This window comes from Solanum tuberosum, unplaced genomic scaffold (genome assembly GCF_000226075.1).
Source record: "Solanum tuberosum cultivar DM 1-3 516 R44 unplaced genomic scaffold, SolTub_3.0 scf00021, whole genome shotgun sequence".
Classification (NCBI taxonomy): domain Eukaryota; kingdom Viridiplantae; phylum Streptophyta; class Magnoliopsida; order Solanales; family Solanaceae; genus Solanum; species Solanum tuberosum.
In genome coordinates, this window is record NW_006238947.1 from 1863423 (window position 1) to 1876049 (window position 12627).

General features: G+C 32.0%; 1 protein-coding gene across 1 annotated transcript in view; it reads left to right on the forward strand.

The window, feature by feature from the left end:
• LOC102591404 (fatty acyl-CoA reductase 2-like) overlaps window positions 1-2360 on the forward strand; it is a 41430-nt gene extending 39070 nt beyond the window's left edge. Inside the window, exons 3-5 of the mRNA XM_015306048.1 lie at window positions 373-454; window positions 1471-1856; window positions 2103-2360. Of these exons, the coding sequence (XP_015161534.1) occupies window positions 373-454; window positions 1471-1856; window positions 2103-2265 (631 nt within the window). The 3' untranslated portion in view covers window positions 2266-2360. The remainder of the gene's footprint in view (window positions 1-372; window positions 455-1470; window positions 1857-2102) is intronic.
• Window positions 2361-12627: the final 10267 nt, after the last annotated feature.

Consider the following 12627-nt stretch of genomic DNA (forward strand, 5'->3'; position numbering starts at 1 on the left):
AGCGCTAATTACGTATGTGGACAAGTTAATTACATAAAATGTATCACCTCCTTTAATTGGAACATACTTGAGATTTTACAAGTTATTGAGGCTGATGCGTATGATAAATGGATTGGAGTTGACATATTTTAAGTGGTTAATTAACTTATTTGCGTATTGGGCACTTGATCAAAACGCATGCAAACGCTTTTTCAAAAAGTTTGAATCAAAAGTGTCAAATAGAAATACTCGATCATGTGCTCCATCAAAAGATATAGTAATTCGAATATCTAAATTAAATTTATTGACAAATTAAAAAATTTATCGATGAATTCTGCTTATTTATAATATTTTTGTTTTTTATTTTTCGAATTGTCTCTTTGTCATAATTAGGATAGTCGACCCATTAGTCTTTTTCTATCGAAAGGGTGACCTCCCTGGCCTTCTTGCTGATCCTAATTGTCTTGTTGATTTGGTAAGTATACTTTTTCAATATATTTAATATTTATAATTGCGTCCGTTATTGTTAAAGTATGTGACCATTTTATTTTAATATTTAAGATATTAAAGAAAATAATATTTTATTTATTTAATTATATCTTCAATACGTATACTCCCTTACAATTCAATTACCTGATTCCTTTTTATGGCCCAAATACATGATAGGTGAATGTTCAACTCGAACCTTAGACCAATACTACATACCTTGATACAATGTTGAAATGAGTGACCCTTTCATTTAAAAATTTAAGATATTAGAGAACCCATTTTATTTAGGCATAATACATAAATTTGCCCTTTAACTTGGCTTCAAATCACATTTACGCCCTTCAACTTTGGGTGTGCACAAATAGACACTTAAACTTGTATAAAGTTGAACACATAGACACACATATCCTATATGACATCCTACATGTCATTTTTTTGTCCTACGTGTATTGTACCATGTAGGACTCATGTGTTTATACAAGTTAAAGTGTCTATTTGTGCATATTCAAAGTTGAAGGACATGGACATAAAATAAGGCCAAGTTAAAAGGCACATTTATGTATTATGCCTTTTATGTAATGATTATATCTTCAACATGCTCTCATGTCCCGACTTAATTCCTTCTTATGAGCCAAACACATGGAAATAATTGGGAGCGCATGAGATCACACTCAGGGGGACCAGCACTACCTACTGTTACACATGTTGAAATGTGCGACTATCTCAGTTAATAATCTTTAATATATGTACACGTATGCCAACCCCCCCCCCCCCCCCCCCCCCCCACACACACACATCCCGACTTGATTCTCGTTCATATAGGCCAAACACGCAAACTCGAACTCTAGCCCAATACTACTTAATTTGATATATATCATGTTAAAATGTGTAATCATCTCATTTAAAAAATTTGTGTTATTACAAATTTATATTTTTATTTATTTCTTAAACTCTGTGTCTAATCAACGTAGGTCATATTTCTGACTTGTTCACTTGATATAGGTTCCAGTTGATATGGTTGTAAATACAACAATGGCTGCTATGGCAAAACATGGAAATTTGCAAAATCCACAACTAAATGTCTATCATGTGGCATCATCATCTATAAATCCTGTCTCATTTTCTCAAATTTTTGACTATTCCTATGATTTTTTCCAATTATTTCCTTTTGTTAATTCAAAAGGAGATAAATATGAGGTTAAAAAAATGAGATTTTTTGACAAAATATCAGATTTTGAAAACTATATTTGGGAGGTATTATCCAAGCAGCATGAAGTACAAGATGGAAAAGAGCTAACAAAGATTCAAATACGTTTAATTAAAAAGAAAGTGGAATATTTGAAGAATTTCAGCAAACTTTATGAACCCTACTTGTTCTACAAAGGCTGGTACGTGTGATATTTAGTTTATCATTTTTGAATTTATAATATTTATGACACGATCAACTTTGATATTTCCTAAATGAAATGTTTTATAGTGACATAAATGAATTAAGACAGAAATAATATGTCATTACTAAAATATCATGAGAAATGGTAATTACTAAAAAAATTATCTTTTTAACTTTTACTCGATGTTCAGTATTCGTATTAAGACCTGATTATTCCATAAATATTTTTTTTTTCTTTTGCTAGGTTTGACAATGGCAATGTACGAAAGCTAATGGGAGACATGTCTGAAGAAGAAAAAAGAAGCTTTGAAATTGATGTGACAAAAATTAATTGGAAAAATTATATTGAAAATACCCATATTCCTGGTGTACAAAAATATGTACTAGAAGGAAAAAGGGTAAATTAATTCTTAATATTGGAACAATTAATTAAGAGTATTATTTTGTGCTTTGTGTAACATTTAATTATTCAAGATTATATTTCATTTATGATTGTAATATTATTGGGTGTACTTGTTTGTTGTTTAATAAAAAGAGATTGTTTGCCACTGATTCCTATTTTATTCTGTAGGATTAGTTTTAGATTTTAATTTTCTGAGAGTATAATGCTATTTCATTCTAGGGTTTAGAAATTAAAATTTAAGGTCAATCTTTAGTCTTGTATACAATAATGAACGTAAAATGAACTAAGATAACAATTATTATTAAACAGAAGAATAGTGGGCTGTTACAGGTTGTTATGAATCTTCTACTCTAATTTTTGTTAACATTATTAATTAATTGCATAAACTTGATTTCATCACACCTATAAATTTGTGCTAATTAACAATTATATACTCCAAGTAGGCTAAAAAAAACAAGTGTTCACTCCTAACCTTTAGATCTTTTCGAAAGAGTTACACTCTTCAACATGGTATTAGAGAAGACGAACGTAGTATAGGTTGAAGTCTCTCCGTCTTCAGAAAGAATCAAGCCACATGTGAGGGGTGCTCAGAGGCGGATACCTACCTTTATAAGTGGGGGTGCACGAGTACCCGTTAACTTCGGAAAAAATCATGTGTATATATGTATATCTATCTCGAGAAACTGATAGAAACTAGGATATAATTAACAGTGCACCCATGAAAAGTATATGAGTGTTCTTGTTTTGTTGGTACAAGGTAGGGGAACCACTTGCAAGACCAAGGTTCGAATCTAGCTAAAGTGTTATTTCATTATTTTTATATTAAAATTTTACTTAGAGATCATATTTGATGCACCCAAAATCTTTAAATTCTGGATTCACGTTTGGGGCGCTTACATGTGTTGCAAATATATTATTAAGTAATTACAAATATGTTGTGTTTTAATTCTTTAAATTTAATTTTAGATGAGATTATCACATACTTCAACAATCCCTAAAAGAAGATAAAGCTTTAATTAATTAGAATTATCATGAATATATTTGATATCTTTTTTCGATAATAAGGAGCATATTTAAACTATTGTTGATTATATTATACATGAATATATTTCTGAGTATAAATTAAAGAAATAGATATGATATGGCTGATAATATGAATTTAACGGCTCAACTTGCAATTATATGATCCTAAATACATTTTATGTTTATATCCAAAATAAATACTCCCTCTGTCCCAATTTATATGACTTACTTTCCTTTTTAGTCAGTCCCAAAAAGAATGACACATTTCTATTTTAAGTAACAATTTGCCTATAAAATGTCTTTTTTACCCTTAATGAAATGATTTACAACCACACAAATTTCTATCATTCATTTTGGACCACAAGTTTTAAAAGTCTTTCCATTTTTCTTAAAGTTCGTGCCAAATCAAAGTACATCATATAAAATGGGACGGAGGGAGTATAAGTTATTGTCGTAAAAACTTAAAATTTCATTCGTTACTTATCCTCTCTTATACGGACATCAATTGTTCGAACTTTTGATCCTTCCCTAAAACTCTTTATTTTAGATAAAATCGTCTTTTCATCGTTTCTCTTAAATTATTATACCTTATTATAATATTATATATTACATATTGATGTTAATAAACATAATATACTCATTGAATAGGTAGGAGCCTTAATGTGGATAAAAAGTACCCCCTCAGTTCATTTTTACTTTAGTACAATTTGATTTGACACATATATTAAGAAAATAATTAATAATATAGGTATTCTACCAAATTATTCCCTATTAAATGATGTCTTGAAAAATGATTTAGAAAAAAAATATTTAATGCTAACGGTAAAACATGTAAAAAAATTTATTGTCTTCTCTTGATATATCAAAAGTGACAAGTAAAAATGAATATTTATTTTAGGAATAATTGACAAGTAAAAGAGAACGGATGGAGTATGTGACGTCCAACTTAAGATTAGAAGTCCACATCGGCAAAATACAAGAGAGAAGTTGGTATATATGTAAGCACACCTTACCAATAAGTGACACATTTTAAAATCGTGCGGGCCTAGGCCCAAAACTGACAATATTACTAGTGGGCTGGACCGTTACAAAGTAATTAAAAGATAATAGTAAGGTAGGAGTTCTAACGTTATAAAGAGTAAATTTCTGGTTTAACAAACAGAAAAATCATATTTGTATGTTATAGTTATAGTTTGCATAATTGAGCTCCATAGCAAATTTTATGTTTGCTATGGAGCATCAGATTTGTATAAATCGTATGCAGATATTCGCTTGTATAAAAGCGCATCGATTGCATATGTATATCAGTTAGATAATTGTATCTATGTAACTACTATATATATGTTCAATGATTGTGTTTGTATATCTGCATAAAATTTGAATTTGTATACAATTGAATTGAAATAAAGCATTTGTATATCAATTCTCTCTCTCTTGCTTTATACAACACAAATTATACATTGTAATTTGTATAATTTGTGTTTGTATAAAGCGAGAAAGAGAGAAAGGCAAAAGAGGATGGATAGGGGAAAATCTGTATTTGTATAATTCTAAGTGTATAGGACGAAAATATATGTATTTGTATTTGTATATACAATTTTCTCTCACTTTATTCAAAGACAAACACAATTTATACATTTGTGTTTGTATAAAGTGAGAGAGGCGAGGAAGAGTGGCGAGCGAGATACAAGTGTTTGCTACATATTACAATTAAATGAAACTGCGGTTATAGCCTTTAATTTGAATTAATAATTTGCTATTTTATATAAGTTCTCCTTTTTATTTCACATTAAAAGTCTTTCACCTTTTTAGACTCTAAATATGGAAAGTTTTATAACTCCTAATAATGGTAGTTTATGGAATCTTAAAGTCACATCTTTGTAATTGACTTCAAAATACTAAAATTATTGAAAGCCAATAGCAATAAATATGTGTCTTCTGATTTTACAGCCAAAATCATTCAGAAAGCCACAATTTTATTTGTATGATGAAGACATATGTAATGTGACTTTCAATTGATAGTGTGATTTTTGTACCCTCTCTAAATAGCCCTATCAATTTATTCACCTTCATGCTAACCATGACACTCATGCCAATGAGGAGACGTTTAAGAAGAAGGATTGATCGATTTTTAGATTGACAAACTTTTAAAAGAAATATTCTATTTCATGTTTTAGTTTATAAACTCGACTAATGTAATATTTTTTAATTTTATTTCGCGTGAGTTTTAACTTAATTTATTACAAATATTTGTGTTATATTACTGTGCTCATATATAATGTAGTTTATTTTTTGTTTACTTTTTCTTTTTTAATCAATACATGTGAAGTAACTTTTTTTTTAATCAATGCATGTGAACTTTACTTTTCTTTTGTCAACTGCAACTTCATCTGTCTATGTAAGGTGGCAGACCCATAAGCAAAATTGGGTACACGCAGAGGTGAATTGTAACGACCTGTTTCCGTCGTTAGGAAAAAGTCAATGGGAAAAGAATTTGGGTCAGAAAACTTTTGAGTAGTGACTTGAAAATTCTCAGCCTAGTCCAGATTTAGATGAAATCTGAGTCATGTGAAGTCTAGGAAAATTTGGTAATGAATGAGAGGTTCAATAATGAATTTGATTACATGAGTTGATAACCAAGACGTTAAGGAGCCCGTACGGCTTTACATAATTGAATTCAGGCGAGTAGAACTTCCGAAACTAATCTTAACGTGAACGGGTAGTTTTTGAACGTCAATGGTTGAGGGTGTATTATGAAATGGGGGTTTGAAACTCAAATTCCGAGGTTCTATCTCCGTATAAGTCGTCGGGGCGGGATTTATCCCGCGAGGGAGGGGTCGCTCTGGAGGGATGAAGTCCGCTATGGCGGGCTAATCGCGACTTAAGTCGGGGAAAAACCCCAATTTCGTTATTTTTCTGCAAATTTCGTTCTTAAGAGTTAGGAGACGACCCAGGATGAATTCTTGACAGTTTTCCACGACATTTGGTGCTAAAGGTAAGGATTTTACTCCCCTAATCCGTTTTTCGATCCGTGGAACGTAAATTCATGGGTAATTATTGTTGGGGGAGGGTTTTGGCCTAAAGTTGATGGTGGGAAAAAGCCCTAGCTGCACCTTAGGATCATGGGTTTGGTCTTGGGTTATTGGGTTGTTATAATCCGGATAATTAGACCTTAATTTATTGATTCTTGCGTTATATTAATTGTTTGTAGACCTAGAACAAGCAGAACGAATTCGAAAAGGGAAGATTCAAGTGCCTTAGGGGGATTCAAGCTTGGTTTCGAGGTAGGTGATGGTTTTATTTCATGTTTGTGTGGTGTATATTAATAATTGCTTTATTGTAATGCATATATGTATGTGAATGAAACACTATTGATCAAACCTAACGTAAATGAGTATGAATAAACCATTGTATGCCATGAATCGACACTTGATTGTATGATTATGAGAATGTACATTATGAGTGTGATTGTGATTGTGCTTATGTTGATTGGATCGGGTGTCACATTCCGACACATGTATTGGATGAGGTGTCACGTTCCAACACACTAATTAGGATCGGGTGTCACGTTCTGGCACACTAATTGGTATCCGGTGTCACGTTCCGGCACACGAACAGTTTGGGTATGAGTTCTATGAGAGGACCACTGTGTTGCCATATCTAATTGTTATTGAGAATGTGAAATTGTACAATGCTCCTGAAACGGTAATTGTATATATATATTATGTATATGCGTGTTTACTATGCTCTGACTGCTTATATACTGTGCTTACTGGAATAGCCGTGTGATCCTACCAGTACACTGTGGTTGTTTATTGATACTGCACATGCTCATTCTTTGTTAATTAGTACATGACATCTTCAGACGACTATTGATAGGCCTCAGCTAGGAGATCAGTGATCAAGATCGGATTTCAAGGGTGAGCCAGTTCTTTCAAGCTGCCATGGAGTCCTTCATTTTGCTTAGTCCATTCTTTTCGGACTTAGACATGTTTTAGTATTTTGCTTATGTTTGGTTGGGGTTGTACCCCTTTTCCTTAGACTTGTGTGAAAACTTTTCTCACAAGCTTCAGATCATTGAAACTTCGATGTATTCTGAGTCAACTTAGTCAACGGGGATGAAATAGACGAAATCCCTCGACCAACCTTCTATAATAACCGGCCAATCCCAAGAGACTCCTAATATCAGTTAAAGATGTGTGTGTAGGCTAGTTCTGCACTGCCATAATCTTTTGAGTGTCAACTCGAATCCCATCGCTTGAAATAATGTGGCCTAAGAACGCCACTGACTCAAGCCAAAACTCACACTTAGAGAATTTAGCTTACAACTCTGAGATGACTAGCATGATCCTCCTCATTCCTCGAATAAATCAAAATGTCATCAATGAGTACGATAACAAACATATCTAGATAAGGCTTAAAACACTCTGTTCATAAGATCCATGAACGTTGCAGGAGCATTAGTCAAACCAAAAGGCATGACTAGAAACTCGTAATGACCATAGCGGGTCCTGGAAGTTGTCTTAGGAATGTCACTTTCTCTTAACTGATGATAGCCAAATCTGAGGTCTATTTTAGAAAAACAAATGGCAACCTGAAGTTGATCGAAAAGATCATCAATTCTCGGAAGAGGATACTTATTCTTGATAGTAACCTTGTTTAACTGACGATTATCTATACACATTATAAGAGAACCATTTTTCTTCCTCACAAATAAGATCGGAGCTACCAAGGTGAGACACTTGGTCACATGAAACCTTTCTCAAGAAGGTCTTTCAATTGCTCTTTTAACTCTTTCAACTCAGCTAGAGCCATTCTATATGGCAAAATTGAGATAGGACGAGTATCGGGAAGAATATCTATACCAAAGCCTATTTCTCTCTCAGGAGGGACTCCGGGAAGATCATCTGGAAACTCACTCACAATTAGAATTGACTGAATAAGTGGTGTCTTAACACTAGAGTCATTAACTCGGACTAAGTGATAGATGCACCCCTTGGAAACTAATTTTCTCTCCTTAAGGTACGAAATAAAACGACCCTTAGGCACTGCTGGATTTCCTTAAAGTACGAAATAAAACTAACTTTCTCGCCATAATGTTTGCAAAAGACTTTTCAAAGGACTCGAAAGAACTCTCAAGACTTGACTCTTAACTCTACCATGAATTTGAATTATGAATTCAAGATGATGATTCATGTTATGAATGATTTCTAGATGTTTAGAAGTAGTGTAGAGTAGTTAGAATCAAAAGTGAGTAAAGGTACCCTTTGGGACAGGCGACCCTGGTGCAGGGCGCCATCCCCTGTACTACATAGCATCTCTGCTGGCCCAATGGTGAGGCGACACTCTATCCCATGCCTAGAAAATCCCAACGAATTTCTTTCTCGTTTTCTGATCCTAACTCACCTAGAATCGAATGGTTTCTTCCCCGCTCACTTAGATTCAAATACCCAACATATGTACACGATAATCTACTCAAAACAACCTTCAAATTACGAATACTCATCTCAAGAATTCATCAAAACCCCAACAATCAAGATTACAAATGGAATTTCAAGAAAACTCAGCAAGAACTCAAATCCTTCAACCTCAAGAATGAAATCGCATTAAAATAGCATGATTGGCGTGTGGGTTAACAAACCCAACACTATGATAACTTACATACCTCTTAAGGATCAAACCCTTGGAGAAACAACCCTCGATCCGTAAGAAATCTTGATGAACGCCTTGAACCTTTCCCTCTTTTCTCCTCTTTTCTCTTCTTGAACTTTCTTCTTAAATCATAAGCGTATTTTGCGATAATGAAAACTGACCCAAATCAGATTTGACCCCAAAATATTACTAATTTTGTTTTAATCTGATTGGGTAAGGAAAATACTAAAATACCCCTCATAATTTCGGGTAACTTTCCTTTCTGGACATACTGACTTCAAATAAGCATATCTATGAGCTCGAAATGTAGCAAACAAAGTGTTATTTCATTATTTTTATATTAAAATTTTACTTGGAGATAATATTTGATGCACCCAAAATCTTTAAATTTGGTAGAATACCTATATTATTAATTATTTTCTTAATACATGTGTTGCAAATATATTATTAAGTAATTAAAAATATGTTGTGTTTTAATTCTTTAAATTTAATTTTAGATGAGATTATCACAGACTTCAACAACCCCTAAAAGAAGATAAAGCTTTAAATAATTAGAATTATCATGAATATATTTGATTTTTTTTTTTGATAATAAGGAGCATATTTAAACTATTGTTGATTATACATGAATATATTTCTGAGTATAAACTAAAGAAAAAGATATGATATGGGTGATAATAATGAATTTAATGGCTCAACTTGCGATTATAAGATTCTAAATACATTTTATGTTTATGTCCAAAATAAATATAAGTTATAGTCGTAAAAACTTAAAATTTCATCCGTTACTTACCCTCCCTAATACGGACATCAATTGTTCGAACTTTTGATCCTTCACTAAAAGACTTTATTTTAGATAAAATCGTCTTTTCATCGTTTCTCTTAAATTATTATGCCTTATTTTAATATTATTTATTACATATTGATGTTAATAAACACAATATATTCATTGAATAGGTAGGAGCCTTAATGTGGATAAAAAGTACTCCCTCAGTTCATTTTACTTTAGCACAATTTGATTTGACACATATATTAAGAAAATAATTAATAATATAGGTATTCTACCAAATTATTCCCTATTAAATGATGTCTTGAAAAATGATTTAGAAAAAAAATATTTAATGCTAACGGTAAAACATGTAAAAAAAATTATTGTCTTTTCTTGATATATCAAAAGTGACAAGTAAAAATGAATATTTATTTTAGGAATAATTGACAAGTAAAAGAGAACAGATGGAGTATGTGACGTCCAACTTAAGATTAGAAGTCCACATCAGCAAAATACAAGAGAGATGTTGGTATATATGTAAGCAGACCTTACCAATTAGTGACACATTTTAAAATCGTGCGGGCCTAAGCCCAAAACTGACAATATTACTAGTGGGCTGGACCGTTACAAAGTAATTAAAAGATAATAGTAAGGTAGGAGTTCTAACGTTATAAAGAGTAAATTTTAGGTTTAACAAACAGAAAAATCATATTTGTGTGTTATAGTTATAGTTTGCATAATTGAGATCCATAACAAATTTTATGTTTGCTATGGAGCATCAGATTTGTATAAATCGTATGCAGATATTCGCTTGTATAAAAGCGCAGCGATTGCATATGTATATCAGTTAGATAATTGTATATATGTAACTACTATATATATGTTCAATGATTGTGTTTGTATATCTGCATAAAATTTGAATTTGTATACAATTGAATTGAAATAAAGCATTTGTATATCAATTCTCTCTCTCTTGCTTTATACAACACAAATTATACATTGTAATTTGTATAATTTGTGTTTGTATAAAGCAAGAAAGAGAGAAAGGCAAAAGAGGACGGATAGGGGAAGATCTGTATTTGTATAATTCTAAGTGTATAGGACGAAAATATATGTATTTGTATTTGTATATACAATTTTCTCTCACGTTATTCAAAGACAAACACAATTTATATAATTTGTGTTTGTATAAAGCAAGAAAGAGAGAAAGGCAAAAGAGGACGGATAGGGGAAGATCTGTATTTGTATAATTCTAAGTGTATAGGACGAAAATATATGTATTTGTATTTGTATATACAATTTTCTCTCACGTTATTCAAAGACAAACACAATTTATATAATTTGTGTTTGTATAAAGCAAGAAAGAGAGAAAGGCAAAAGAGGACGGATAGGGGAAGATCTGTATTTGTATAATTCTAAGTGTATAGGACGAAAATATATGTATTTGTATTTGTATATACAATTTTCTCTCACGTTATTCAAAGACAAACACAATTTATATATTTGTGTTTGTATAAAGTGAGAGAGGCGAGGGAGAGTGACGAGCGAGATACAACTGTTTGCTACATATTACAATTAAATAAACTGCGGTGATAGCCTTTAATTTGAATTAATAGTTTGCTATTTTATATAATTTCTCCTTTTTATTTCACATTAAAAGTCTATTACCTTTTTAGACTCTAAATATGGAAAGTTTCATAACTCCTAATAATGGTAGTTTATGGAATCTTAAAGTCACATCTTTGTAATTGACTTCAAAATACTAAAATTATTGAAAGCCAACAGCAATAAATATGTGTCTTCTGATTTTACAGCCAAAATCATTCAAAAAGCCACAATTTTATTTGTATGATGAAGGCATATCATATGTAATGTGACTTTCAATTGATAGTGTGATTTTTGTACCCTCTCTAAATAGCCCTATCAATTTATTCACCTTCATGCTAACCATGACACTCATGCCAATGAGGAGACGTTTAAGAAGAAGGATTGATCGATTTTTAGATTGACAAACTTTTAAAAGAAATATTCTATTTCATGTTTTAGTTTATAAACTCGACTATTGTAATATTTTTTAATTTTATTTCGCGTGAGTTTTAACTTAATTTATTACAAATATTTTTGTTATATTATTGTACTAAGATATAATGTAGTTTATTTTTTGTTTACTTTTTCTTTTTTAATCAATACATGTGAAGTAACTTTTTTTTTAATCAATGCGTGTGAATTTCACTTTTGTTTTGTTAGCTGCAACTTCATCTGTCTATGTAAGGTGGCAAACCCATAAGCAAAATTGGGTGCACGCAAAGGTGAATTGTAACGACCTGTTTCCGTTGTTAGGGAAAAGCCAGTGGGAAAATAATTTGGGTCAGAAAACTTTTGAGTAGTGACATGAAAATTCCTAGCCTAGTCCAGATTTAGATGAAATTTGAGTCATGTGGAGTCTAGGGAAATATGGTAATGAATGTGAGGTTCAATAATAAATTTGATTACATGAGTTGATAACCAAGACGTTAAGGATCTCGTATGGCTTTACATAAACGAATTCAAGCGAGTAGAACTTCCGAAACTGATCTTAACGTGAACGGGTAGTTTTTGAATGTCAATGGTTGAGGGTGTGTTATGAAATGGGGGTTTGAAACTCAAATTCTGAGGTTCTGTCTCCGTATAATCCATCGGGGCGAGATTTATCCCGCTAGGGAAGGGTCGCTGTGGAGGGATGCAGTCTGCTGTGGCGGGCCAATCACGACTTAAGTCGGGGAAAAACTCCAATTTCGTTATTTTTCTGCAAACTTCGTTCTTAAGAGTTAGGAGACGAACCAGGATGAATTCTTGACAGTTTTCCACGACATTTGGTGCTAAAGGTAACACCCTAATTCATTTTTCGATCCGTGGAACGTAAATTCATGGGTAATTATTGTT